Below are 27,560 nucleotides of genomic sequence, written 5' to 3'. Positions count from 1 at the left end.
AATCTTTGCATTCACATTGCATATTTGCTAGGACATGCTTTTTCTGAGTTTTAGTGTTTATACAGCACATACAGTTTTGCCTGGGAAACCAGGTATATCTACATTTGTTTTCAGTCGACCTAGGGAAGCTGAACTTTCTTGTTATAAAAGCCAAACTGTGATAAGGCTTTGCAAAGAAAATCTTTTTTTAAAAATCTGAGCTACAAAGCCTCTCTTGACTCCCCTGTTGCAAAGTCCCTATTGCCACAGTGGGAATATGGGGAGGCAAAGAAAATAACCCAGAGCCAAGGTACACATCCAGCCTGTGTGTTCTTTGTATTTGCACATAAATGTGAGTGTTTTGTTTTTTCAGATACGTCAGCCATATGCCTATTTCAACAGCAGCGACGTTTCCTGAGAAGATTTTTTATGTTTTCCTGGAAACATGCATCTGGACATCAACCGAGGCTGGGATTATCACATTGCACAAGAAGATTTGGTAAGTTCAGAGTGACACAGGCCTACTGATGGCGAGAGAGCAGGGTGACCAACAGGATTGGTGAGGGAAGTGGTTTTTGCTGATAAAGAAAGGCAAAGGGTCGATCTTCCCTACAGCTCCAGCGATAGGGCCAGATGCCATTAAGATAAGGAGGATTAGACCTGCCACGGTGCTGTCCTAGCTGCTAAAACCCGAGGGACAGGTGGATAGTGGGGGGTATTTTGTCACTTCACCTTTCTGTGACCAAAGAAACTCATCCATTCACGTTAACATGTTTTATTTAGTTTAATATTATTGCAACTGACAGCAATCCAGTTATTTTTCACCATCAACAGTTCTACCTGAAGCTTAAAAATCTCTCACCGTCAATATTTCCATAATAATGAAATAATGAAGAGCTGAATGATTCTCACTGTTCTCTTGTGATTAACAGCTGCAGTGAAAGAGCACTAAATGTCCAACAAAAATGAACGGGTTGAAGGTGGTAACAATATGTAAACAAGAAAGGTCTTGCAAGACGCTACTATTTGCAGTAGTACATTAGTTAAATCTGTAATATATTGATTACAGTTTATTAATAAGTAAGCTGTGCAGATTAGACGATTGTGCCCCTTCCAGCATGAATTACGATCAGGCTGTTGAGTAGTTCAGCCTATGATAATGAATCATCTCCCTACAGTTCAGCATAAATTATACCTTTACAAATATAACAATGTTCAGTAGTGATTGACACTGTCAAAGAGCTACTGTTATGGTGAACTGGGTTGCGTCATATTATTAAGTATTTCAATGATTTTATACTGATTTTAGTTCAGTACCATATGCAGCACACTGGGTATCTTGTTGTCAGGGGTCACTGGTGATTGTACCTGTTGTAAATGTGTCAGTAAAATAAAAAGTAGGAAACATTTAAGAAATTATTAAGCAATATCATGAATCTTTTAGTGTTGCATTTTATTTACATTTTTACTTATAGAAGTCTTTTGTTTTTATTGGGTCATTTTGTTTTATTTTATTGAGCCACTTTATTTGGGGTGTTTTGTTGTGTTTAATGTGTAGGCTACGGGTATTCACAACTTTGTGCTAAAAAGTCTTATTTTAAATGCCGTATTGGAAGTATTTGTGGTCCAACTGCAGACAGACTTCAATGAAGCTTTCATAAATGCACCATACAAAGTGTATCGTAGTGTTTCCATATGAAAGCCTAACCTAATTCAAGCTCTTCATGCTGCTGTGACTGTTTCTCCTTTCTTGTAATTACTTTCTAATTAGTTCAGTGCAGGTTTACATCTGCTTGACAAAATAATTCAGGGAAAAACTATTTGTTCTTATTAGTGTCTTTGGCAAGCTAGACAATATTCACAAACTGAGAAGAAACCATGAAAAGCAGAAATTACCCTATGTTCCATCTATAATAGACTTTTTCAGCAGAACACAAACATAAAAAAAGACAATGCTAGTAAAAAAATATGTTTTTAAAATCTTTTTGTATGGCAAAATCGTCTAAAGAAGTATACTTTTATACTTTCTTTTCCAAAGAAGTTATCCCCAAAGCAATTATGCTCAGCCATGCTTATGCTGCATTTGAGGAATGAATGTACCAGCGGCCACTCGTATTTCAACACATTACACCTGCAAATTGTGATCTAATGAATGCTGATTTGTGAGATGAGGACAGAGAACATGAGGTTTGCTTCCCATTTGGTTCCTCAGAGTTAGTCTGCAGCGGGACCTCATTTTGAAGCTTTTATGTTAGCTCTGTGCTTAATGGCCTGTGTGCCTTCTCCGAGGCCTATTAAACACATGCAGTAAATCAACAGAGGAGGGACATACCAGTTAATCACAGCCTTTCTTTCAGGCTGAGGGAAGACAATGACTCTAACTGAATGCCACCAAGCTGACAAAGAGTGTCAGCACAACATACACTGTCAGACAGACAGCCTCAACATCCACCTGCTTCTAACAAGATTCAATGCCACTGTTTCATGCAATCTCTGCCTCTTTCAGCAAACCACTCTTACATAACCAAGAGACTATAGTGGTTTTTGAAAGAAGAGACAAATATAAGTTCATATCACCTCATCAGAAAGTCCCAGTAAATGAGCTTTTTGTAAAATTGCATGGTTTTAATTGTTGGAGTTGAAATATTCTGAGCTTTTTAAGCTTACGCTGACTGCAGGCCTAATCCAACAACCCACAGGATGTAATTAATAGGGAGATGAGAATGTAAAGCCATGATTGCTGCTATTGTCGTGCACCGAGCTCTAAAATAGGCAAAACCGCAATGAGCAGAAATGAAAAACTGTTTTTTAAATGTTTATTAATTAAGGCGTCTACAGTTAGAACATGCTTTTTTCTTGTCTACTTAGTCTAATGAAAAAAATTAAATAAAATTTCTATTTTTTCCAAATTGCATAACACATAATCTATTATCATTCTTAGTTATGGGGTTTAAATATACAAACTGTCTTCCCACAACAACAACATCCTTCTAGCCTCACTCTGAGAGTTTCTGAGCACACATTCCATTTTCTGGCAAAAGCTTTTTAGCAAAGTAGATCAGCCTTCTCCATCAAATACGTACAGTAGCATTCATCAACAATAGCTTAATTAAAAAGCTTTCAAGCTTGTTTTTCAGATCCACTAATCACCAAGACAGTCCAGTATTTGTTTATGGCCTGCGCGAGAACAAACGGTCTTACAGCAAATAAATCTCCGATAATCTAATTTCAGGTTGCCTACTTAAACGCTATAAGACTCTTGCAAAACCGCAGGTAAACTCTGCACTTCAGTATATGACATGCAATACGTGGAATTGTAAAAAGTAAGTTGAACAAAGTAAAGACTTGATGCGAGCAGAGCAGCTTGTTTGAATCGTGACAAAATAGAAAAAAGGAAAAAAGAAAAAAGGTCAACCAAATTAACCAAAGCTTTTTGTTTGCCTACTCCGAATTAAAGCCTGTATATGTTGAAACACATAAAAACAAAATAGAAGTCCTTTCTTTTAAAGCAGCAATATTTTTATTGCCTAAAAAGTAATTTCACAGCTCTTTGTAACACTTAAATGAGCATCTGTGCAAGTCCTCTGCTTTTGTGTGTATTTAGCTCGGTCCTTGTGGGATGACTTCATAGTTCAGAAGCAGAGAGTGATGACCTAACACTTTTATGCCTGATTGCATGTTCCTGTTTCTGTGAGTAAGAAATACATCTCAGCACTCCCCTGCAGGAATTATACTTGGACCATGCAATAAGACACATCTCTCTGTAGAGCCGACATTAAAATTAAATAAATAATAATGATGATGTATTGGGAATATGTTTCAAACTGTGTTTAAAATCCACGTGTAATTTTCTTTTTTTTTATTGTAACAAGTTATTCTACTTTTTAGTAGTTATTAAAGTTAGTCTGATCATTTCCTATCACTGTAAGCCTTAATTACATGAAATCAGTGAAATCAGTGGACTGATGACCAAATTCAGGATCAACACTGAAATAAACTGATTGCAGTTTTGCAGAAACATTATAGGAGAGGAAACATTCTCCTGCTAAATAAAATCTATGAATAAATTATTAACTCAGTTTCAAATCTTCTCTCCCTGCTGCGTTTCACTCCATCAGTCATGCTAAATGACTGCAGCTTTGCACTTGTAAACATCTCTGCACAATTCCTTTTTCTAAATATAGAAAAAATATATATATGCTGCATGTGAGTAATAAACACACGAGTGCATCTTCAACAACACGTGCCCTTTATTTTTATATTTTTTAGTTTTGATCAAGAATTTGTTGCTTAAATTTGTTGTCAATTTCTTCGGTAGCAACAACACCTGACTGGGAGTCTATGATCATCAGCCAAACACATTACTTTCTCTTTATTATCAGCTAATTAGTGTGGTTAATCAGGCTGATAATGAGCCCAGGCGCCATGCCATTTAGATTTGATACCAGGCCAGGTATCCCCATCAGGCTCTCCATAGGCATCTAAGAGCTCCCTGGAGTTAAATTTTCCTGGACACTAGGGGAGAGAGGGGTGACAGGAGGATCAGCGGTGAGTGGTGCTTGTACTGATGATGACTGGAGTAGTATAGATCCATATGTTTGTGGCTGCTGGGATGAGAACAAAACAGCTAAAATAAGTTTAAACACACGGTGTGTGCAGGATTATTTGTTAGCAGAGGGCTTTGAAGACGTGTTTGTCTTATCTCTCTGAGAGCTTTCCAGATTTTTCTGGTCTTTCCGCTCAGCAGCTGGGCACACTCCACAGTGAGAAAAAGAAATTGATGCTCACTGTAACACAACCAATATCGTTTTGACCCCTCAGCTACACACCTCAGCTCTTCATAACACACACACTTGTTCCTGATGTGCGTTTTTTTTCTTATCACAGTCATGCAATCAAAAACAATCTAGTACTATCACCTCCCATCTGCCTCCTCTTTCTCCCTCCCTCTATCCTCTCTTTCTTTTATTCTCCCTCCCTCTCGGCTGCCTCACTCATTCCCTGAGCAGCACACTGAACTGGATAACGTTTCCTTCAACCCGCAGCACAGACTCATTTCTCTACACACCAGCTCTGAGTGGATGCTCAGCAGGGGTGTTTGAGATATTAGCACGCTGTGGGGGAACGGCTCAGGGACTTCTGCCATCCACATACAAAGGTAAGCCTCCGGATCCTCTAGATTGCATTCCTGTTTGCTGTCAAGTGCCAAAGTGAAAGTGGTTAAAGTTACCCTGTGAAGCTGCAGCCTTCAGGCATCAGGTCAGCAGCAGAGTGGTCCCAGGACAGATTCAAAACACTAAGCTGTTAAGACATTGCTGTGAGGAAAACGTAGATGGCACCGTCACAAAGTTTAGGGCAAAATAAGGGAATGAGAATGAACGCCTATGAAAGTGTGCAGATCGCTGGCTGACCTGATAATCCTTGTTTTGTTTGTACAAAACAGTACCAGTCACTGAACAAAGCCGCATATAATCTTAACGTGCCTAAAACAAAGACTCCATAAGACCTTTAGTACAGAGAAAGGCTCTTATTTTGGAGACCCTGAATCTCCGACTGTTAGATTGTATTTGATACTTTTGGGTTTTATTGTTTTCTAGCTTTTAATGTCAAAGCTGCCGTGAATACCTTTGGAAATGATTTAAAATCAATCTGAAAGTGTTTAGCAGAATTTTAACTTTTGATCTGCAATGTCACTCAACAAATGAATTGGTTTTCGCTTGAATGCTCATCTCACTGTTGACAGAGTGTACCACTAACTTAAACACATTAATCTCTGTTGGTTCTCCCATATCTTTTTATATGCATGTGTAGAATTAACAAAATAGCCTGTAGAAGTTGTTTGCACTTGTAATTTGTCATTTTAAATATATTTTAAATAAGCTATACCATTTATTCTCTTCGCTCTTGTCTATTCTCCTACCCTCTTTGGCCAAATATCTTCAAATATGATATCGTGATTTCAGCATGGCTTTTAACTGATCAAACAAAGGAGCCTAGAAATAGAAATGCCATCTCAGCTGTGACAGACAGTGTTACCCTGCCTCGCTAAAAGCTTACTGACAGACTGTGATGGACTCAGGAATATTGAAAATGTGACAAGCCTGCTGCAGTTAGGGAGTTTCAGAGCTGTGAGTCCTTTAAATGGTGCTTATAAAGGCTTAGCGTTATGCTACATTGAGCACAGTAATCTCACAGTGTTATGAGCAGCAATATGATTACCGGCCAGGTAGCCATGTGAGCCTTTGAACTCAGCTAAACAAAGTAATTTGAACCAACAACGAGAGAAGGAAACGATCTCGATCAGTGATCCTGATGATAGAGTTGGAAATATTTACTCTCTTGGCTGATTAAAATTTTTGTCTTTGCTCGCTTATGTCTATTTGAGCCCTACTTCAGTAAAAGTTATCAAGGTTATCAACTCAGCAGCCACCTAAATTTCAGCACCCATATTACTTCTGTGTTTTTCTGCCTTTCTTTTAAAAAGCAAGTAAAACTCGGTGGATCTCAGCTACAGCTGACACAAGTTGTCCTCCACTGCTAAAAGCTCGTGATTGAGTCAGTGACAATGCTGATTCATCTCACTTTGAAAGCATGTGTTTAACATGTTTTTTTTCAATCTGCTGAACATCTGAAAACCTCAAGCATGGTGCCCATGCCGTCTCTTAAAAGTGTTGCCAGCTTTATAGTTGGTAAAATGTAGATAAATCAATATGCTGGACTGACAATGATGAGTGTTTTCAGTCCTCTTTTATCCCGAGTTGTGTCTCTCAGGCTAGAAAGAGCCTGTCCTAACCATCTGCTTGGTCATGTTGAGGAATAAAGATGGAAGCCGGGGGTAGGCAATATGTTTTTGGCTTCACTGGACATAAAAATAAACAACAACTTTTTCCCACATGATAAAGAAAGTGGTCTGAGAAGGAATTGGACTCCTGAACCTCCTCTAGGGTCTGGTTATAGGATTTAGAAAATCTAATTTATGATAGGAAACGCTTGCCAATTACAGGTGTCTTCAGAAGGCTACATCTTGGCAGAGCACGGTTCAGATGCTGTGTGAATCAACACTGATTTAATTTTAGTGCATGTGAAGCACATGCGTTTGCACACACTCATCTGCTTGTTGTTCATTTCCATCTATAAGATAAAATTTAAAATCTCAAATGCACTAATTCAAACAAATAAGCAGTGAGAAATATCTCAGTTTACGTAATGTTCAACTTTTAACCAGCTTTTCCTAAAATGACCAGTCAAAAATAATACATGATGGTTTTAAAGGTTTCTTGTCTTATTAGAAAAGGGAGTTCTGTAAAGAATAATGAATTTTGCTTCTTTATTGTCCATTTCTTTATGCCAACTCAGTTTTGCATTAGTTGGAAATGAACATTGGATTTAATATTCAGCGAGACTGTCTGAGAACATTTGAAATATGTAAATAAGTCCCTGTAGTGAGCAGTAAATCTTGTGTCGTCACAACAGACTGAACATTATTCCTGGACAGTTTTCTATAATATGAGTTCGGTCTTTAACGCTTTGCCAGGATTGAGCCTCAGAGGGTGTTTCTATGCGGTCTGATGCTGATACAGTCTGCGGCTGGTAGTGAAGCTTTAACAAGCCCCTGCCTGCTCTTCATCACTATAGAGCCAGATATGTGCCCATGAGTATTCATCAGGAAGGGCTAATGGGCCACAGCAGTGTGAACCTCTGATTTACAGCCCGTCCCTGTCAGGCCTAATGATAGGGCAATGGGAATGGTTATGGAAGAAACAGGTGCTGCAGAGTGAATAGATGCAAAGCAATGCTGCTGAAAGCCACGGGTGATTGTTGTTTTGTCCCTTGCACAAATGCTCATTTGCAATATTGTGCTCACAAATGCATAATTATTGTGCATAGAAATTAGCTCCCTTGAAGTAAAGCATGGCTCAGTGTGCATGTGCATGTGTGTGGGGCTGTAAGGTGGGGCCAAATACTTGTATTAAAAAAAAAACAATGAACAGAGTAGGAAAGTTTAATGTTCAACTGTTTGTTAAATTGTTTTCAGCTTGAGCGTCGCATTTGATGCACAGTGACTCTTTTCTTGCCAGATTAATAACATATGGACCTTAGCGATAAAGGTGCGCCAGTGAAATGACCTTCTACACAGTACAAAATATACTGAATATAGTAAAAGTATTAAACCATGTAAACCAACCTCTGTAGAATCATCAGGATTATAGAAAAATATTTAACAACCAAACATTCCCGCTGACATATTAAAGCTACAGAAATCCATTTTACAGACAACAACAACACATCCACACGGCTTCTGCAAAAAAGTCTTTGACCCTCACACTTGGCCTTAAAATGTGTCGAGGGTGATGGGCCCACAAGTGGACAGCTGAGACACATAATCATTTACACCTGTGTATCTAAGGTGTCCAGGTAAACGTTTGGCTCTACTGGAAGGCCAAGATGCCTCGAGCACAGTTATCGTATCTGTCTGTTCATTTTTTATAGCAACAATGTTTGACCTATGCTTGTGGTTCCTCTCCGTTTTGGGACACGGTTGCTTAAACTGAAGCACCTACTGTTTTGGACTGTGCCGCCGACTTTTTTTTTAAACCACACCAAAACTTTTCATCTCCCCCCATCCGTCTGCATGATGAAAACTCATTACCCACATGGTGACCTTTTCAGTTTAAATATTAACAGCAGAGTAATTTCTCCATATTTATATTTTTCCATATTTATAATTCAGCATTCCTCCTCCTCTAATAAAATAAAAAGATTGAAGGCACTTTAACCTCTCCAGCTACTTGGATTTTATTAAGTTTATAATATATTGTTAAGCTGTGTAAAGAAAATCTCAAAACCTTATTTGTGGATTGAACAGGTTCAGAAGTCTTAATGAAAGACTACAGAATAAAACCTGAGCTAAAACATTTTATGTCACTTTAGAAAAGAAAAATAAATTGCATCGTGCATCAAGACCAACAGTTTCACTGTCAGTGAAACTCATGTCAGTGAAGTTGTTGTAGGTGTTCGGCAGTTGAAGCTCACTCACTGCAGGTCAGCTGGCACAGTTTACCGATGGATCACTGCACAGCCCACACACACATACACACGCAAAAACACACGGCGGTAGCTCTGTGCCTGGACCATCCCACACTCCAACAGTGTCTTTCCTACAGAGCCGGCAGTTAGGAGGAATATGGGAAAATCCGAAAGCCAAATGGATATCATGGAGAAATCAAGTAAACCCGGAAAGCGTCGCTGGACTGTTGCGGAAATCAGTCTGTCTGTGCTGCTCCTGTTAGTCAGCTGTGCCTTGGCCGGACTTGTAGTCCTCTACACGTCAGCTATGAAAGGTAAATGCTCTGCTACGATCACCGTGGAAAAATCCAGATATTACAGCAGTAATGGCATGTGTCTCCCTACTCTGTTTGTTTGTAACATTAAGGCAAAACTGACACATTAAATAATCCTGGAAGTATTTTTCAAAATGGTCATCTTTATGCAATAATGATGTGTGTACGTTTTTAGATATCCTTGGTAGAAAGTTTAATGTTTAATGTCACTCACAAAAATTTAAACATTAAGTTGGAAAATGCAACTGGCTTCTTTCTGATGGCCTTGTGTGTCATATTTTCTTTTGTTTAAAAATATCATTCAACCCACTCAACCCAGTTATTAAAGTCATGATAAATGATTGCAGAGTTTGTCTGATGTTTCGATCGTTTTTCTTGCATCCAACTCAGAACAATCAAACAGGCCGAGCGTGTCCAGGAGCTCAACAGGTGAGGGTAAGTGTAATCTTCTAAGCTCAACACAGAATACACTGCGGGATGAGCGGGATGGCATGTGTCATATTTGAGCCTGCACCTCTGAAAGACACTGTAATACTGGAAGTCCCTTTACTGCCTGATCAGCAGAGCCACACAAAAGTGAAAGAAAACAGTCACTGCTGACACAGGCATTTCCTCTCTCGCACAGACTACAGATCTAGGCTACTTAAAATTGGGTCTGAACTTCACACAACAACATCCTCCCTCTCAGCTAGGGCACAGTTTGTCAAAGAGTTCTCTCGTAATTGTTCGCACTGATTTTTCCAGGCCAGCTGTTACTCTCCAACCCCAGCAATGTGTGTACAACTGCAGACTGTGTTACCGCAGGTGAGAAATCTGCTTTTTCTTTTTTCTCTTGCTGTTACAATTTTTAAACTATCATCCTCCCTCAGTTGCCTCGTGAGATTTTCACCGCACTGTTCTTATGTCTCTCTTTCCTCGCCGACATCTTAAAGCTGCCCGGCTCTTGCAAAACATGGATGAGTCCGTGAAGCCTTGTGATAACTTTTACCAGTATGCCTGTGGGGGTTGGCTGGAGCGACATGTTATTCCGGAGACCAGTTCCCGTCACAGCGTCTTTGACATTCTACGAGACAAGCTGGAGATTGTCCTCAAAGGTCAGCTGGGTGAAATCTTCAGTGTGGGTCAGTGTGGGCTGCAGTATTTCGGTGAGACATTTTCAGACAGGAAATGTTTGTGTGTGTTTGGTTGTTGCAGGTGTTCTCGAGACAGTCAGTGAAGAGGACAGAGATGCCATCAAGAAGGCCAAAATCCTTTACAGCTCCTGCATGAATGAAAGTAAGGCTGTCTACAAAGGGCCAAGAGAGCACAAGATATACTGACAAAAAACTGTTTGCTGTTTATTATATCAGTCAGCCTTCCACAGCCGGGGTATCAGCAGGGTTCCCCAGCTTGAACTGAAGACTTTTTAAGACCTTAATATTTAATACTTACCAGCTGTGCATACCAGTAATTTCTGCTATGCAACCTGGGTCTGGCTAAATTAAATAAAATCGTTTGCTAGCGTAACCTGTTAGAGTCACTGGGCAATTTATTTAAGAAAACTTGCCTTTTGAGTCAGTGAATAAATAGCTTTGTATCTCATAGCAGTGTAGGTGCCTGCTACTGGTCTAAACTCAACATGGCGTGATTTCTTTTAGTAGTTAGATCATAATGTTCCTGTTATGTTCTACAACCTGAGATTGTTCTTTTTTCCCTGCAGGCCTCATAGAGCAGCGTGACTCGCAGCCCCTCCTGAAGCTCATTGAGAGTATCGGTGACTGGCCTGTGGCGTCAGAGGACTGGAGCACCACCACAGGTACAAATCACACTCTGATTAATGCCTCCTGCCTGTTCTATACAAACAAGCACGTGTGCACATGTAACACCGGCACGCAAACAAGTGCTGTTCTTTCTCAAAAACATCACGCAGAGCCTGTGCAGCTATATTTGCTCTCAGTGAATAGCTGCGTATAAGCTTTGTTGGTGGGATCAAGAGGCCGGTCGAGGCGTTTCAGTCGAGCAGTCAGGTGTGGGGTTTGGGAGAGTGATGCGTGGGCAGAAGAGCAAGTCCTCAATCAGGACTGTGAAGGATGCTTTAAATAGTCCTCTCTTCCACGTGCTCTTGGCTCTTGCCACTTTAATTAAATGTAATCATGGATGGTGGCTCAAACAGAATTAGCCACGCATAGCTGCATCCGTGCACACCGATTTACAAAGCGAGCCCAGAAAATGTGCAGCAGAGGCATAGAGATTTCTGCAGCCAGGTATGCTGAATAGCTCCTTACAGCTAGATAAATGTTCTTAAACTGAGTACAATTTTCTCTTTTTTATTTTGCAGAGGAAGCCTGGAGCTTTGAGGACACACTGGCAACACTAACTGCTCATTTCCACAAGAAGGTTGTGCTGGACATGTATGTGTGGACGGACGACCGGGACTCTCAGCGCCATATTATCTATGTGAGAAAACATTTTGTCTGGGCACAATTAGTACATGACAGCTGCTATACAAATACTACAGATAAACCTGATATTTGCTGCTGTCAACAAGGTCCGTAAACTAATGAAACGAACAATCTGTCCAACTTCCTTCATTGACTCAATCCTAATCACACGTACTCAGACATTTGTCTGGTTTCTTTTCTTAAGAAGGATGAATAACATTCTGAATTCACTGGCCACTTTTTGGCAAACGGTACTCCAACAGGGGTAGGTTTTCAGCAGGATTTAGTGCTCTGCACCGAAGGACAGTGTATCACTCACTCATCGTGATGAAAACACGTCTCCCAGTCCAGCAGTGTGTCCCATTAATGTGTTTCAGTGTTGTTTGTTCAGAAGAATGGCGGCACTGTTCCGTCAGTCAGTCCATCCTTTCACTTAAAATTAAAATGGATTGCTATGAAATTAATGGTACCCAATAAATTAGACAGACCTCTCTCTTCTTCGTTCAGCTGGTCTTTCTAGGCGTCACCACAGCAGATCACCCTCTCTCTAACATCTTCCTCTGTTACATCAATCCTCTGCATCTCCTACTACATCCACAAATCTTCTTTGTGGTCATTCTCTTATCCTTCTGCCTGGCAGCTTCATATTTGACATCTTTTGTCCAGCATACTTTTGTTTCCAAACCACTCAGCCTGAGCCATCACTTTGATGTACTCATTTCTAATTCTGTCTGCTCTGGTCACTCCCATTGAGAGACTTAATATCTTGAACTCTGAAACGTCTTCAGATCTGACAATCAGACAAATAATTGAGTTTAGCATGCGGATTTTTGATTATCATTCTGTTAAAAACACATCTTTGCAAGTATTTTCTGGATTATTGGTATGAAAAAGTGTTTAATTGCTGTCCTTATTCTTGTATTTTGTTTAGATTGACCAGCCCGGGCTTGGGATGCCATCTAGAGACTATTACTTCAATGATGGAAACTACAAAAAGGTGATACGCAACATTTCACTCAAACCCTGATAAAAAACATACTGTTATCTTCATGAAATCATGTGGATGTCTTCTCTTGTATTTGATTTTGAAAAATGAATGCATGAGATATCTGCCTCCACCACAGTTCAGTGGAGGTGAAAAGGATTAATATTAAAAGCTAGTATCTGACTAAAGATCTATTAGAACCTGCAGTCCAATGAAAACTGCTCATAGTGAGATCTCATCTTGAATAAGAGCCAGTTTGGTTTGGGAAAAAATGTGCTGTTGAGTTTCACTTTTGCAGTTTTTTACTCATATAATACTTAGAATATTCGTTCTAAGCTTTTGTTAAAATAAAATGAATATATTCAAAATTTTATTTAATCTATACCACAGGTTCGAGAGGCCTACCTACACTTCATGGTTTCCATTGCAAAGATAACCCGAGAGGACAGGAATTTGACTCAAGATGACGACCGAGTGTGGGAGGAAATGATGCAAGTGCTGGAGCTGGAGACAGACATCGCCAATGTGAGTGCCAGCTGCAGCAGGAAATGGAACTGTGAAACGAGGTTCAGGAAAATTAACAATGACAAGATGAAAAATGAGCACCTCCTCTCTGCTTCCAGTAAATGAGAGAATCAGACAAATATATATTGGAACCAGGAGATCAGCCAAGCTCTTAACCATCCTTTTTTTCAAATTCATGCCTCCTAGGAGCATAACAAATGAGACTCTGCTGATGAAAGGATAGCAAAATGTGACTATATAACAGAAAAAAACAAATCAGTTTAGATTTTTTGTTTTTCCTTCCTGTTGCTTGACAGGCTACATCACCAGCAGAGGAACGCCAAGATGTCACCATTCTTTACAACAAGATGGCACTTGGTGAACTGCAGAGCACATACACCTTTAATGTAAGAATTATTTCACTTCATTATTGTTATTGAGGTGCAGGCAGGTCACTCTGATTGGTTACAAAAAGTCAGATTGCACTGAAGTCTATAAGAAAATGATCATACTGCTCGCATGATGTATAAACTCACTAAAGCCTTTCCTGATGACTCTTTGGTCTCATTCACAATTTTAATGCCTTACTTTATAAAGCCTGACTTTTTGAATATTTTGGGCCTCATTGTAGTTAAAAATGGGATAAAGCAGGGTGTGCTTTAGGGTGAGATTCCACTCAGATTCCCTTCCTCTCTTCGTCTCTCCAATTTACCAAGACGTCGACACCCAAAATGCTCGGTTTAAGGCTTCAGAATAGGACTTCACTAAAAATGGATGACCTCATAATAACTACTAGGACTCAGTTAGCATGTAAAATGTTAAAAATCCGCAATAGCAAGATCAGCAAAACAACTTTGGAAGGGTTGCCAAGAGAAAACCTTTTTCTCTCTAAAAAGAGCATGACAGCACAGCTTAGGTTTGCAAAGCAGCATCTGAACGAACCACAAGACTTCTCGGACAATGTCCAGAATGGACAAAGCCCAATTTCAAGAATGCAACAATGGACAGATGGGATCAAACCACCACATTTGGTAAAAGCCAAACACCTCATACGAACTGTCAGCACAGAGGAGGGGTGATGATTTGGGCTTGTTCTGCAGCCACAGGTCCTGGACACCTTGCGGTCACTGAGCTGACTGAACACCAAAGTATTGTAGTGTCAAGTTTTTGAAAGCTAAAGCTTTGTGCCATGAAACAGAACAGTGATCCCAAACACAGCAGCAAATCCCCAGCAAAATAACTGAACATGGAAAAAAAAAATCACAGTGTTGCAATGACTCAAAGTACAGACCTCAACCCGAATGAAATGATGTGTTTGTACATGAACAACTACCTCCAAACCTGAATAAACTGAAGCAAAGTTGTAAAGAAAAGTGGGTCAAAATTTCCCCGCAGTTATGTGAGAGACAGATAAAATCCAGGAAAAATTACTTCAGGTTATTGCTGCTAAAAATGATTGTACACGCTACTGAATCATAGAGTGTGGTTAGCTGTTTATAGGACTGCAAAAAACCCTGTGAAAACTTTCTTTTTCACATGACTCCATGTACTGTTTATGAGAAAACATCAGTTTCTGAAATGTAAATGCAATTTATATGCCTTGTTTTAAATTTTGCAAAATCACTTCATTCCTTTTATTATTGAGAGTTAGGAAGAAGATCGATGACCCTTTTCCTGTACAGGAAATATGAAGATATAACCGGCAACTAGTTAGGTCAGCTTTGCATAAAAAGTTCCCAAAATGCAAAATATTTCTCCAAAAATCTGCAACAAGAAGCCCATATGACAGTTAACAAGCGCGAGACTGCTGGTTAATAAGGCAGCATTGCTTCAGAATTATTCAAGTTAATGCTTTTGACTCTTACATGTGATACTTATGTAGCTGCAAAGAAAGTATTTACAGAAAAAAAATCTCTTGGTTCCTGTGCACAACAAGCGGCCAGTGTTCGAAATCTGCCGTGTTATTTTTGTGAGTAATGACGCCTTGTACAATGTTTACACCTTGCACATTGTAATTGATGGTACCACTTTAACTTGTTGTGCATGGTGGCTATTTTGGACACAGCGACCGACACGGGGGCCATATTTGATAGCTGAAATTAGAAACGTTACAAAAAAATGGCTGAAAAAAATAATGTTATTCAATTAAAAAGGAACATTTCATAAGCATCCTCCAAATACTCACATAAGAAAAGAGCACACTGACTTATTGGAAAGTCAGTGGTTTGATTCATGGCTGCTCTAATCTGCCTGTCTCTTTAGGCGAGATACTGAATCCCAGGAAAGTTCCTGTTCTTTCCTTCACATTGTGTGTGTGAGTGTGTGTGTGATAGGAAAGAAAAGCTTTGTGTGTATACTTACATGTGGCTCTTTCAGTAAAAAGCGCAATATAAATGCAGTTAATTCACAGTGTTTGTATGGCTTTGGTCAAAAAGCAAAAATCAATAAGTAATTAACATGTTTCTTTAAGAAATACTGTTTATCAGCCATTGTTCAACCTTATTTTAAACAAAGGAGGTGTTGAAAACCATCTTAGTTGAATCCAATGAGATGTAAAATCTTTAAAGATTTAAAGTTTGTACCTGTGAGTGACCCCTCACCCTCTAAATTAACTGAGAGCTGGAAGGCCTACAACATATTAAATTATAATTATACACAAATAAAACGAAATATGTTAAAAATATAATATATTTGTCTTGCAGGGTTTCAACTGGACACGATTTATTCAAGGTGTGCTGTCGAGTGTGTCCATTGATGTCCAGTTGGACGAGGAGGTGGTCGTGTATAGCTCTCCCTATCTTGAGAAGATGAACGATGTTCTCTCCAGACACAGTATCAGGTCAATCCTGGACCATCATCCAAGAAGGAGTCTGTAAAGATTACATTATAACTGAAAATATACACTGCAACACAGCTTAACAAAAACTATTAATCTTTGCAGAACTATGCAGAACTACCTCACCTGGCAACTCATCATTGACAGAGTTAACAGCTTGAGCCGCCGCTTTAAAGATGCCAGAGCGCGATACAGAAAGGTTTGACATAACAGAACAACATATGCTAATGCGAGCTTATTTGAAGACAAAATAACTGTATTTGTGTGCGTGGTTAGACTCTCTATGGGACCACTGTCGAGGATGCTTGGTGGCGAGAATGTGTCCGTTATGTCCAAAGCAGCATGGAGAATGCAGTGGGAGCTCTGTACGTGCGTGAGACTTTTGCAGGAGAGAGTAAACGAATGGTGAGTGCTTCTGGCCCCGAAACCGCTTCGAACATAGCAGAAAGAAGTTTGAAAATGAGTTTAAATTCAAGTGAAACACAAATTCTGCTTTGTTGTTACGTATTTGTAGCATTTTTATCCAAATGCCAAATTGGAAAAAAAAAAGTACATATCATTTATTAGCACTGATGCTTTGGAAGAATTAGACAGTATGGGGATAACTTACCTTCTTTATTTAGAATTTATCGCAGGTTTTAATACATGCTGAGTCAGCTGAGTTAATTAAATGCAGCTTTACTTAAACAGAAAAATAAAAAGGGGGTGCAGGTTACAATTATTAATGCAGGAAAAGATAAAGACATGGATAATTTGCTCTACGGTCTAGGCCTGAACTTTTTTAGCAATATTTTTGAGCTGCATTGCCACAAAATTAGGAAGCCAAATAGGATGAGACTTTCCATTATGCCATGCTCAACATTTTTATCACACTAGACAGACCTATTTGTAAACTCAAAACATATTTTTTGGCATATTTTTTTCTGAGTTTCTCCTTTAGTACGGGACTCAGATTCTCAGTCTTTGTCATTTGTTCATAGGTGAGTGACCTCATCAGCAAGATCCAAGCAGCATACGTAGAAACACTGGAGGAGTTAAGCTGGATGGACACTCCCTCAAAGGAGAAGGCGAGAGAAAAGGTATAATATAAATAAAAGTTTTTGTTGCTTTTCTCAGAGGGTGATTGGCATTATTATACTGATTGCTCTGCATCACTTCAAGGCCATGGCAATCAAGGAACATATCGGCTATCCAGATCATATCCTGCAGGAGAGCAACCAAAAGCTTGACCAAGAGTATGCACATGTAAGTAATAGCCTAGTTTCTAGTTTTTCTAAAGATTCTCTCATCATTGATGTGTCACATTTCTCTTTTTTAGCTAAATTTCAGTGAAGAACACTACTTTGAGAACATCCTGGAGAACCTCAAGTCAGAAGCCCACAAGAGTCTGAAGAAGCTCAGAGAGCCCGTGGATCCTGACTTGTAAGTGACTGATACAATTTGTCCTGTTTCAGATGTAGTAAACACAGATGTAGTTCTGTCTATCTAAAAATGTACTGGGTGCACTGAATGTACTGCTGCTGCTCCACGTCCTTATAAAATAACTCAAAGGATACTGAAAGTGAAGGTTAAAATTCATTTTTCATGGTGCAAAATGAGCTCTGCGCATGAGCTGTACAGCTGCTGTATTAAGTATAAATGTGCCTTAATAAAGCCTGTCACTCCTCAGGTGGATCATTGGTGCTGCTGTGGTTAATGCATTCTACTCACCCAACAGAAATCAGATTGGTAAGAGCTTTACAAGAATCACACAAGGCCAACGGCAGCCTCTCTGACACATTAAAGATGTTTTTTATAGTAACTCTCGCTCCTAATCACATGCCTGTTCAGCACTGCTAGTACTTGTGATTTCACTCCCTCTTTGCCTGTATCCATCCAGTGTTCCCTGCAGGAATCCTGCAGCCGCCGTTCTTTAGCAAGCATCAGCACCAAGCTCTTAACTTCGGCGGAATAGGGATGGTTATCGGACATGAGATCACGCATGGATTTGATGACAACGGTGAGACGCTGGTGACTGATAAGTCATATTTTTAGGAACCTGAAATGATGAAGGCAGTTTGTTTTTAAGTAACCTTTTATTTCAAATTTGTTATTGCTAGCTAATGACAATGATGAGTTAGAGCAAACAGTACTTGATGCAGTGTCTCCGTGCAGGGCGTAATTTTGACCAAGATGGTAATATGCTGAACTGGTGGAGTAATTACTCTGCCGAGCACTTCAAAGAGCAGTCGCAGTGCATGGTGCAACAATATGGCAACTTCAACTGGAAGCTAGCAGGCGGACAAAATGTAAGCAGTTGCAGCACGCACGAAATAGTATGTTTTGTCTTGGCTGTAATACCGTTTATTAAGCGAGCACCACAATGAGTGTTTTCACACTGCTGTGTGTGAATGGTTTTGTCCGTGTGATTGCAGATCAGTGGAATCAGCACTTTGGGGGAGAATATTGCAGACAATGGAGGGGTTCGTCAAGCGTACCAGGTTGGATGTTAGACGCACAAAACCCACATGTTACTATTTCAGCAGCAGTGACAAACTCCAGAAGGCTTATAATAAACTTTCTGTGTGCGGATGTGTGTTTACAGGCTTATCTTAAGTGGGTGGAGATGGAGGGTGAAGAGCCTCGTCTACCTGGTCTAGACATGGATCACAAGCAGCTTTTCTTTCTTAACTTTGCCCAAGTAAGTAATGAGGGAACAGGAGCTAAAACCCGAAGCTCACAAGCAGCATTTCTTTCAGTGGATACTTTGCGCTGTGAAGTAAACAGAGCAGCAGAAGGAGAGGTTCAGGGGTTCAGAGGGTGAAGCAATCCCAAAGCAAATCACTGTTGAGCAACACATGCAGGGGATGAGAGCAGCTGCCAAAGTAAAGAGCATCTTGGTGCCACAGAACATAAAGCAAAGGCAGAAAGCTGTCACTGACAATAAAACAGTACAAATAATTTTAAAAAAAATCTGCTCCTCACTGAGATAAGGAGATAAAAAAATTGGACATATAAAAACTGAGAGTTGATTTATTAGGTGGGATATTAATACTTTAAATACACAAAGTATTCAGAAGTATATTTGGTTGGTTTAATACAAAGAGAAGCCTGTGCAGTAATCAAAGTCTGCAAAAAATCGAGCAAAGCACTAATGCATTATGTTTTTTTTCCAGGTATGGTGTGGTGCTTATCGGCCTGAGTATGCCAGCCAGTCCATTAAGACTGACTCACACAGTCCTTTAGAATACAGGTAAGAAGCTTTAGTGTGGAATAATTTCAGAGGTACACTAATAACATTTTATTTTTGTCAGAACCTCAGACATACCCTTAAGTCCTTCCTCTCCACTCAAATGTGAGATCTGTGCAGTGTCATTTCTCTGCACTGAGAAAAAGGACTTTAGGATCAAATCTTTATAGAAAGCACTGAAGTAAATGTGTGTATATGAAAAAAATACACACACACACACATGTATATATACATAGTGCATGATAATGTAGCTCTGAAAAGCAGAAAGAGGAAAAATGAAACTGAATAAAACATAATTAATATTAGGTGTTTTGTTTTATATAATGACCCAATGAAGAAACCTTCATCAAACAAATCTAATATGTTAATACTTATATAAAGTGTTTTGAGTTTCATCTATTTTTAAAATTCACAATAACTTTAGTATATTCACTTAAGGCATGTACAATTTTACCTTACCATAATAGTATGAATGTGTATGAATGTTCTCAGACGTACAGATGCTCTCAGGACATAGGGGTGGATCAAAGCTTTTTTTTATTGCACGTCATTCATTCCAATATTTATGAGCCCTCATGACTTCTTAAGTACAGCACATACCCACGTAAAGTTTTCAGACACATTTAAGCTGTTAAAAACCACAACCAAATCATACACCCACTCCAAGTGTCAGCATGATGTTTTTCCATAATCAGCTTTGAGCATGGGCTCCCCCTGATGACGTAGAAGTCTCAAAAATGTATTAAACATGATACACTCGGTGTTAAATGGTTAAAGCTTGCGGGTAAGTGTGGAAGTGGCTCAAAAAATGAGGTACTGTGAGTATAATTATCCCTTATTTACACTTTGTAATTCATAGTTGTGCTTTTATGACTGACCTTTTATGACCTTTCCTCTTGTCTGAGTGCAGCTGCACTCCTCAGCTGAACAGCTCTGCTTTGCCTTATTCAATTTAAAGATTCTCCATACTGAAAATATAAGCCTGATACTCCCACTTGTCATGACAAAGGATATATCCGTGAAGTACTGGTGCAGTGTAGCTCCGTTTGTTGATCCAAATGAGTACTTGGAGACTGAACTAACACTCAGCGGTGCTCCTCTAACACCGTCAACATACTTTAGCTTTTATTATCCTTGATGTTCTGCTTTTCTTTTGTCCTCAGGGTCCTTGGATCGCTCCAGAATTTTGAAGCTTTCTCAGAAGCCTTTCAGTGCCAAAAAGGCAGTACAATGAACCCTGAGCTGAAGTGTCGGGTCTGGTAGAACTCCTGAGATTTGTTGGTTTTCTTAGCATGGGCAAGTCAAATCAAAAGAATAAGTTGTACTTTAAAACCCACAGAGATATCCTGCTCATGACTTATTCCAGTATGTTAGGGGCCGAGTGATGACGCAGACACGTGCATATATGGTACCGTAGGTGTTTTTTAAACGGCTGGCCTCCTCAGTACTCTATAGGTTCTTAAGTTTAAAGCACGCAGATTGTAAAAGAGAAACTTGCTTGAGTATCTTATCAAGTTTGAATTATTGTCAGTGGATGAGGAGGTCAGTTGTTCCCTTTTGTTTTGTTTTTATTTGTATTTTTTTTATGTCCCACATCGGGGCACATGAATGGAAAGGCTACATGGAAAAGATGAGACTTTTTGAAAGGCTTAATGAGGTTGACTTTAAATGCCCAGCGAGCATTTGTTGAACAAATTCTTCTTATAAATCTTAAGTGGATTTTTGTAATTTAATGTGTAGCCTTTCATCTGATGTACTGTTTTTAAGACATCGTGCCACTTCAGAAGGAATAATGGTGAGCAAATCTGACTCTGGCTGAGGAGCATGAAATAAATGAGAACTTACGGCTTTGCTGATGCAAAGCTACAAAAGAATTAGTCACACTCTGAGAGTTTGGTCATTCACTGTTACATGAAAACAAATTGCTTAAAGACTTTAAGACTGTTAAATCTTTGCAGCTTTAACCTTAAATTAACACTCTGAGGGAGCTGCTGCGTTTAGCATTTTTACACTTACGGCATGGATACATATTTAACATTTTCAAAGCTGGCTAAGCAGTTTTCTAAGTTTCTTTGCCACATTTTGCAAATGATTGTTACTCAATACTCTACCACGGAAATGTACTATATACATGTACTGTATGTCATGACACTTTGCTGTGGCCTGCTCCTTTTTAGATCGTGAGAAAAAAAAACAGGATTTGTTGGAGGTCGAGTAATGTGACATTGATATTAGTTGCATTATTGGTTACTCCCACTTTTGACTGTAATCTGTTTTAGACCCCAGTTGTTATGTGTTTCTGAAGCTGAGAGGTTAAAGAGCTGAGCTCAAAATTCTTAACATGACGTGAACCTACATTCATTTTATAAAATAATGTTACTCGTGTGAGATCTGTAAGTTCACATTTAACCCAAAATAGTGCTTGGGTTTTTAGTTTTGTAGTCATGAGTGAAAACTCACACAGACATTTAGCCTCTGGGGCGTAGCCAATTACATGCTGTGCTGAAATGAGGAGAAAACCCCCTCAGATTCACTTGGACAGGCAGCAGATGAAGTGGTTTTCTTCTGATCTTGCATTGATTAGTGTCATATGAGATGAAAGGATGGAGCGCGGTGACCGCTGTAGCTGATCCACAAGCTCGCACTGAAGAATGGGGCTTGTCATTAACAAGATGGCCAGGGCCAGGACTGTTATTTTCTACCTTTATTAACAAGTAATGACAAGAGAATCAAAGAGGATGGAGACACTGGCTGCAGTAAGCCGACATTTTTGTGCTGGAGAGAGCTTTCAAACACAAACAACACACACACACAGACGGTTTTGAATGTTTGCTGTCACTGGTCACATTTAGGGTGGCCTTGGTTAACTGAACACAACTGTTAGGTCTCAACAGAGGCTGCTAAATTGAATGTGCATATTGAAGCTTTATACTTTCAGTCTCAGTCTTCGCGTACTGGCAAGAACTGTTGTTTCACGTGGGGGGGGGGGGGGGAATATTACTGAGATTTTCCCCCAGAATCTAAGTGATGACAGTGTGCTGCCATCTCAAAGACAAATGTTTGACATTTTGGGAAATGCATTTAAAAAATATATACATGTAGGTATTCATTTTCACATTTTCACATTTAATAACAAAGAGGAAACAGTTACATCTGACTAATGGTAACAAAATTCACCTTTCAGCACCTTTGTTGTTTATTAATCACAAGGATGTCTACTAGAAATTACAGCTACTGTATATGTTTAAAGATTTTCCCAGAGAACAACAATCACTTGGCTACAGTTAATAACCCTGGCTGTATCTAAAATTATTATGTATTATATTTTAATTAAGCCAGACCCAACTTTATCACAGCTGGGTAAAAAAAAGCAAAGGACAAAATAGTTAAAATCTCTTAACCCCATAAACAACAGCTATACCCCATAAACACGAAATAGTTACCAGTAATTTTTTTTTAAAATCTTCTGACAAAATTTTCTAAACAACATAAAGTTAGGATGCAAACCTCTAAGTCAAGTTTAGCAAAAGTTAATTAAAAACCAAAACCTGCCATAGAATCAAAAAAAAGGCACAACTGGGGGGTAAAACAAAATGTTTGAAAATCAGCTAGCAATGTGGCTCAAAATCAACTATAATCGCAATAGTTGCAATCTACTATATATATGCGCTGAGAAAGATGCAAATAACTTTGTTGAGTGAACTGGTAACTGCAAGGGCGGGAAAGGCAGGGGTTATCCTAGGGCAGGTGGTAATAGCATGATCTGAAATGACAGAAGGGTTAGAGTTTGAATAAGCTGTGACAGAATCTTCTCCCAACGGAGGCCAGAAACTAACACAGCCAACCCATAGTGGACCACCAGGAGCAGTCATGTAGAAGATAAAGGGTGCAGGCGGACAGGCAGGAGGGACGAATGGTCCTGCTGGAGAAGTTGAAAGCAGAGCTGGGACAAAGAGACAGGACAGTTGCTCAGAGCAGGATACCTACTCGCCACTGTGCAGCTATTTTAGCTTGAACCTGATGTCACCTGATGTGAGGATAATGTCTTTATCATTCCTCAGTTCTCAGTGTTTTTTGAACCAGAGAGATAAAATACTGATAGTTCAATTCAATTAAGTTTTATTTATACAGCACCAAATCACAACAACAGTTGCCTGAAGGCGCTTTATATTGTAAGGTAGACCCTACAATAACCAGTGTTGGGCAAGTTACTTTGAAAAAGTAATTAATTATAGTTACTAGTTACTTCTTCAAAAAAGTAACTGAGTTAGTAACTGAGTTACAAGAGTCTAAAAGTAATTAATTACTTGAAAAGTAACTATTGCGTTGCTTTAAAAATAATGTTTAACCCTCTGGGGTCCAGGGTATAATTGGCCATTTTTAACCACTTTTGATTTTCCCTCCACATTTCACCTTTAAAAACGATTTACTTTGCCTTGTTTGGCATCATTGTTTTCAGCACAACCTCATGTGTCTGAATTTACAGTTATGTTTTCATTTTGATATACTGTATTAACAGTATTGATGTAAAATCAGAGGAAAAAGTAGAAAAAGTTATATTTTTTACTGTAACAACCACAAACATATTTAATGAATCATATTTCAGAACTTTAAATGCAAATATAAATTGTCAATTTTAAAATCCTATGCACAAGTTTTGCAAACAACAAAGTTATTAGCAGCCATTTACCTTTTACCCCCTTTTTTAATAACCATTCAAACTATTTACAGAACAATCAGCTGTTCTGCATTCAATAAGATGCCACACAAATTATTTGTGCCACTCCAAATATTTCTGTCCACTATAAAGGAGAACATCACAGCCTGATACCTGCAGGTCTGACAGCAGCAGGTGTAACACTCCTGTTTTATACTTGGAGACACCTCATTGTTCTGACACACAACACAAAACTATCCACAACACTACACACTCACTACACAAGACAACACATTAACTACACACCCCAAACACGCTAAACCTCACAAATCTCTCACATCTCAAACCTCGCTCTTTCTCTTTTTCTGCTGTCTCTCTTTCTCACTCCTAAAACTTCCCCCTCTTCCTAAACAACCAAATGATGTTGCCATATCATTTTTGTTTGGTCGACATGGTGCATTTTTCCACCAACACGAACGGGCTGTTTTTTGTTTTGTTTTTTTATTTTTTGGTCATAAGCAGAGAGTGCTTGCCACCTTAGACAGTAAACATGAGGAAACTATTCAGGAAAAACACAAGTATATATTGTTTATCATGACTCTGGTTTTACGTGGCCTATCAACACAATTTAAAAACTGGTATATATCACCTTGTTGCTTTGTCTTTATGTGGTCATGTGATTGGCTTACCACGACTACTTTATTCTTTCTCAGTCAGACAGCAGCACTCATGGGATTGTTTCCCCCTTAGCTCCAGGTGTTGTGCTAGAAATTGATCACTTACTAGACAGCTACTTCCGTGCAACTGATATAAGATGCAGTAAGCTGAACACAGCTTCAGCCATCTGTTGAAAAATAGTAATGCAACCGCATTTTCTTGTTAGTAACGGTAACGGCGTTGTAACAATAGAAACAGTAATTAGTTAGATAACCTGTTACTGAAAAAAGTAACGCCGTTACTCCCATCACTGACAATAACACATACAGAGAAAAACCCAACAATCATATGACCCCCTATGAGCGAGCACTTTGGCGACATTAGGAAGAAACCTCCGGCAGAACCAGGCTCAGGGAGGGGCGGCCATCTGCCGACCGGTTGGGGTGAGAGAAGGAAGACAGGACAAAAGATAGAGGAGAACATCAACTATACTGGCAGGAGTTCAGGTATTTGGTGAAGACCATGCACTCCAGGTTCCCGTGGCCAGTCAAAAATCAAAAAACTCTACTCTCAACCAATCTCTGTGCTCCTCCAGAGCAAGCTCGACAGCTGTCAGTTCACAGTTGTTAGCATCTTCTGTTCTTTCTTTACCAGAAAGATTCCAGCAGAAAATCAAAGGTACATGGATGGACATACGGTGAATGGTCACTCCCAAAGTTTGTTAAAGTCCTGGAAGTGCGAGCTGATGAGCTTCTGTATGTCACCAACAAATATGAGTACAAATGAAACTGTGAATCAACATGGATTGCGAAGTAGGAAAGAATCATGACAGATTCTGGTCAATTTTAATTTTAATTACGTTTTATTTATATAGCATCAAAGGTAAAGAGCCTACAATAATACAGAGAAGCAGAGTGATACTGTGTGATAGCATTTGAACATGTCAAACTGTAAGCATAATTTAAACCAAGAGCAGTAGAGGGTCACAAAACCAGAGTGACCGACAGCTGCATTTTTAACTACTAGAGAGGGCGTTTTCTTTCTATAGCTTTAGGCAATTTTAGTTCCCTTTGGACTGATTAGTGATTTCCTTCTGTTTCAAGTTTTTTTTTTATCCCTAGCCCAGTGAGGTATCAGCCCTCTGCTAACTTTCTCAAAATGTCAGATGTTTCCTTTGAACAACATCGCACATTTTAAAGCAATGCTGGAAGATGGTTAGAAGACAAACAGTTTAAACTTCATGTTTTGTGCAACAAGTTGTTAATTGAACAAGGGTACATCAAATAAAACGTGTTATTGTAGATGCTTGACGTTCTCCACGGAGGAAAATCAGGTACAGAAGAAAGTGTGTCTTCACTTAGTTTTAGCACCACATTTACCTAAATTGTGAAATTGTGTCGTTTTGAAATTACCAACTAGAAACGCATTTTTTGCTATATATGAACATGTTTCAACCTGTATACCCATTTAGAGTTTATTTAGCTAAATGAATATTTATGAAATATTATTGCTTTGCAAGATTCCAGATGTTTAAGATGTTTTATGAATGTTCCTGCTGCTATGTAATTATCTAGACTGCTATTTTTGTGACTCAGATATGTTATTATTGCCATTAAAGTGACTGTCTCAACTGGCGCAATCTCAAGTCTCTCCTTTAAAAGTGCAATTTATTTTTTTAACATAAAACATGACTAAATCTTTTAGAAACCATTCTTGAACTGCAAAAGACTGTAAAAGATGGACACAGCCACAACTGCATCACCCATCGGTTTGTGCACTACCTTTATAAACCTCATGGCTAGCTTAAGGCCGTCCCTATCTCTCTTTCTGAAGCCGGGAAAGGCCATTTGTTCACAGGAAGGTAGAGCGCTAAATTATCAGTGAGCAGACTTGGTTAGGAAGGTCCACAATTTCTGTCAGACAGCTGCAATAAAAATGCTTCAAATGGCACCAAGACTACAAAATCTGGACAAGAAGTGCAGTTCAGTTTGTAACTATTTTTTAAAGCCAGTAATTATAATCACTCACCACCAAGTTACTCTTGAACAGTAAGACCCTGCATAAATAAAACACATAAACAGACTTGGCCTGCAGACCATCACCTGAGTCCTGGTGATCCACTCGTTCCTCTAAACGTTTCAACTTTAAATAAACTCTTAATAAAATAGATTTGTTTACTGTTTACTGTTTACTCTTACTTGTGTCACAGCCCGGCTCAAGGAACAGACAGAGGAGAGGAAGACTTGAACTTTTAACTAAATATTATTTTCATAAAATGCAAGATAACCATAATATGAGGAGAGTAACTCAGTAACATCAGTGGAGTGCACGCATGAGGAAATAGACCAGTGTTAGGTATCATGACAGAGTGCCTTTAAAGGCAAAGGACTGGGCCAGGACAGCACATACAGGGTAAGGGAACAGGGAACAGTAAATAAATATCTCTGAAAGTATGAAAAAGGGAAGTCAGAGTCTGGAATAAAATATCGTCTGAATCCAAGTTTATGTTACAGGTTTGTGAACTTGTACAAAAATTATATATAGTAAATTTAATATATGAGCATAAAATGACTCAGAAGTGAAATTTTTCTATAAAGTGAAGCTACAAAATGAGCCAATTTCAGCTTTAAATTATAAACAAAAAGAGCTGTAGGTGTTAATATTTGAGCCCTGTGAGTGTAGAGTTTGTTTTTAAAGTAAATTTTTGTGGATTTTTATCTTTTCTCCTGAGACGACAGTGAAGAAAAGGCAGAAGAGAGGAGACAGACATGCAGTGAACAGTGTCAGAGCAGAGTCAAACCCAGACCTCTGCATTAGCTTTATGACATATGGGTCACCTGCTGTACCCAGTGAGCTAAAACAGCCTCTAGAGTGTTGAATTATTAATGAAAACAATTCTTCTCTCATTTCAAGAAGTCAAATACCTCCTGACCCATTTTGAAAGTCTTTAAA

The 27,560-nt window shown here is 39.1% G+C and overlaps 1 protein-coding gene across 1 annotated transcript; it reads left to right on the top strand.

Annotated features, from left to right (window-relative positions):
* Positions 1–467: 467 nt before the first annotated feature.
* Positions 468–22,248, top strand: mmel1 (membrane metalloendopeptidase like 1). The gene is made up of 25 exons (XM_006783226.3): positions 468–478; positions 5,025–5,137; positions 9,144–9,320; positions 9,711–9,755; positions 10,065–10,124; positions 10,253–10,414; positions 10,515–10,595; positions 11,020–11,115; positions 11,638–11,756; positions 12,672–12,737; positions 13,116–13,250; positions 13,547–13,636; positions 15,932–16,068; positions 16,171–16,264; positions 16,342–16,470; positions 17,046–17,144; positions 17,227–17,310; positions 17,384–17,487; positions 17,735–17,793; positions 17,945–18,064; positions 18,220–18,353; positions 18,480–18,545; positions 18,650–18,745; positions 19,221–19,297; positions 20,458–22,248. Exons 3-25 carry the CDS (start codon positions 9,164–9,166, stop codon positions 20,555–20,557), a joined length of 2,310 nt encoding a protein of 769 aa, XP_006783289.1. The 5' UTR covers positions 468–478; positions 5,025–5,137; positions 9,144–9,163; the 3' UTR covers positions 20,558–22,248.
* The last annotated feature ends 5,312 nt before the right edge of the window (positions 22,249–27,560 follow it).

Source organism: Neolamprologus brichardi, chromosome 5 (genome assembly GCF_056152115.1).
Source record: "Neolamprologus brichardi isolate AB-2024 chromosome 5, ASM5615211v1, whole genome shotgun sequence".
In the NCBI taxonomy this organism is placed as follows: Eukaryota; Metazoa; Chordata; class Actinopteri; order Cichliformes; family Cichlidae; genus Neolamprologus; species Neolamprologus brichardi.
The sequence above is the reverse complement of the archived record's forward strand: the minus strand, read 5'-3'. Positions and strand labels throughout refer to the sequence as shown.

Bases quoted from the DNA above. Each gene is read 5' to 3' on its own strand.
- mmel1 (XM_006783226.3), top strand. From the start codon at position 9,164: ATGGGAAAATCCGAAAGCCAAATGGATATCATGGAGAAATCAAGTAAA. The intron at 11,116-11,637 runs GTACAAATCACA...TTTATTTTGCAG, and splicing joins GGACTGGAGCACCACCACAG to AGGAAGCCTGGAGCTTTGAG. The intron at 17,311-17,383 runs GTAAGTAATAGC...TCTCTTTTTTAG, and splicing joins TTGACCAAGAGTATGCACAT to CTAAATTTCAGTGAAGAACA.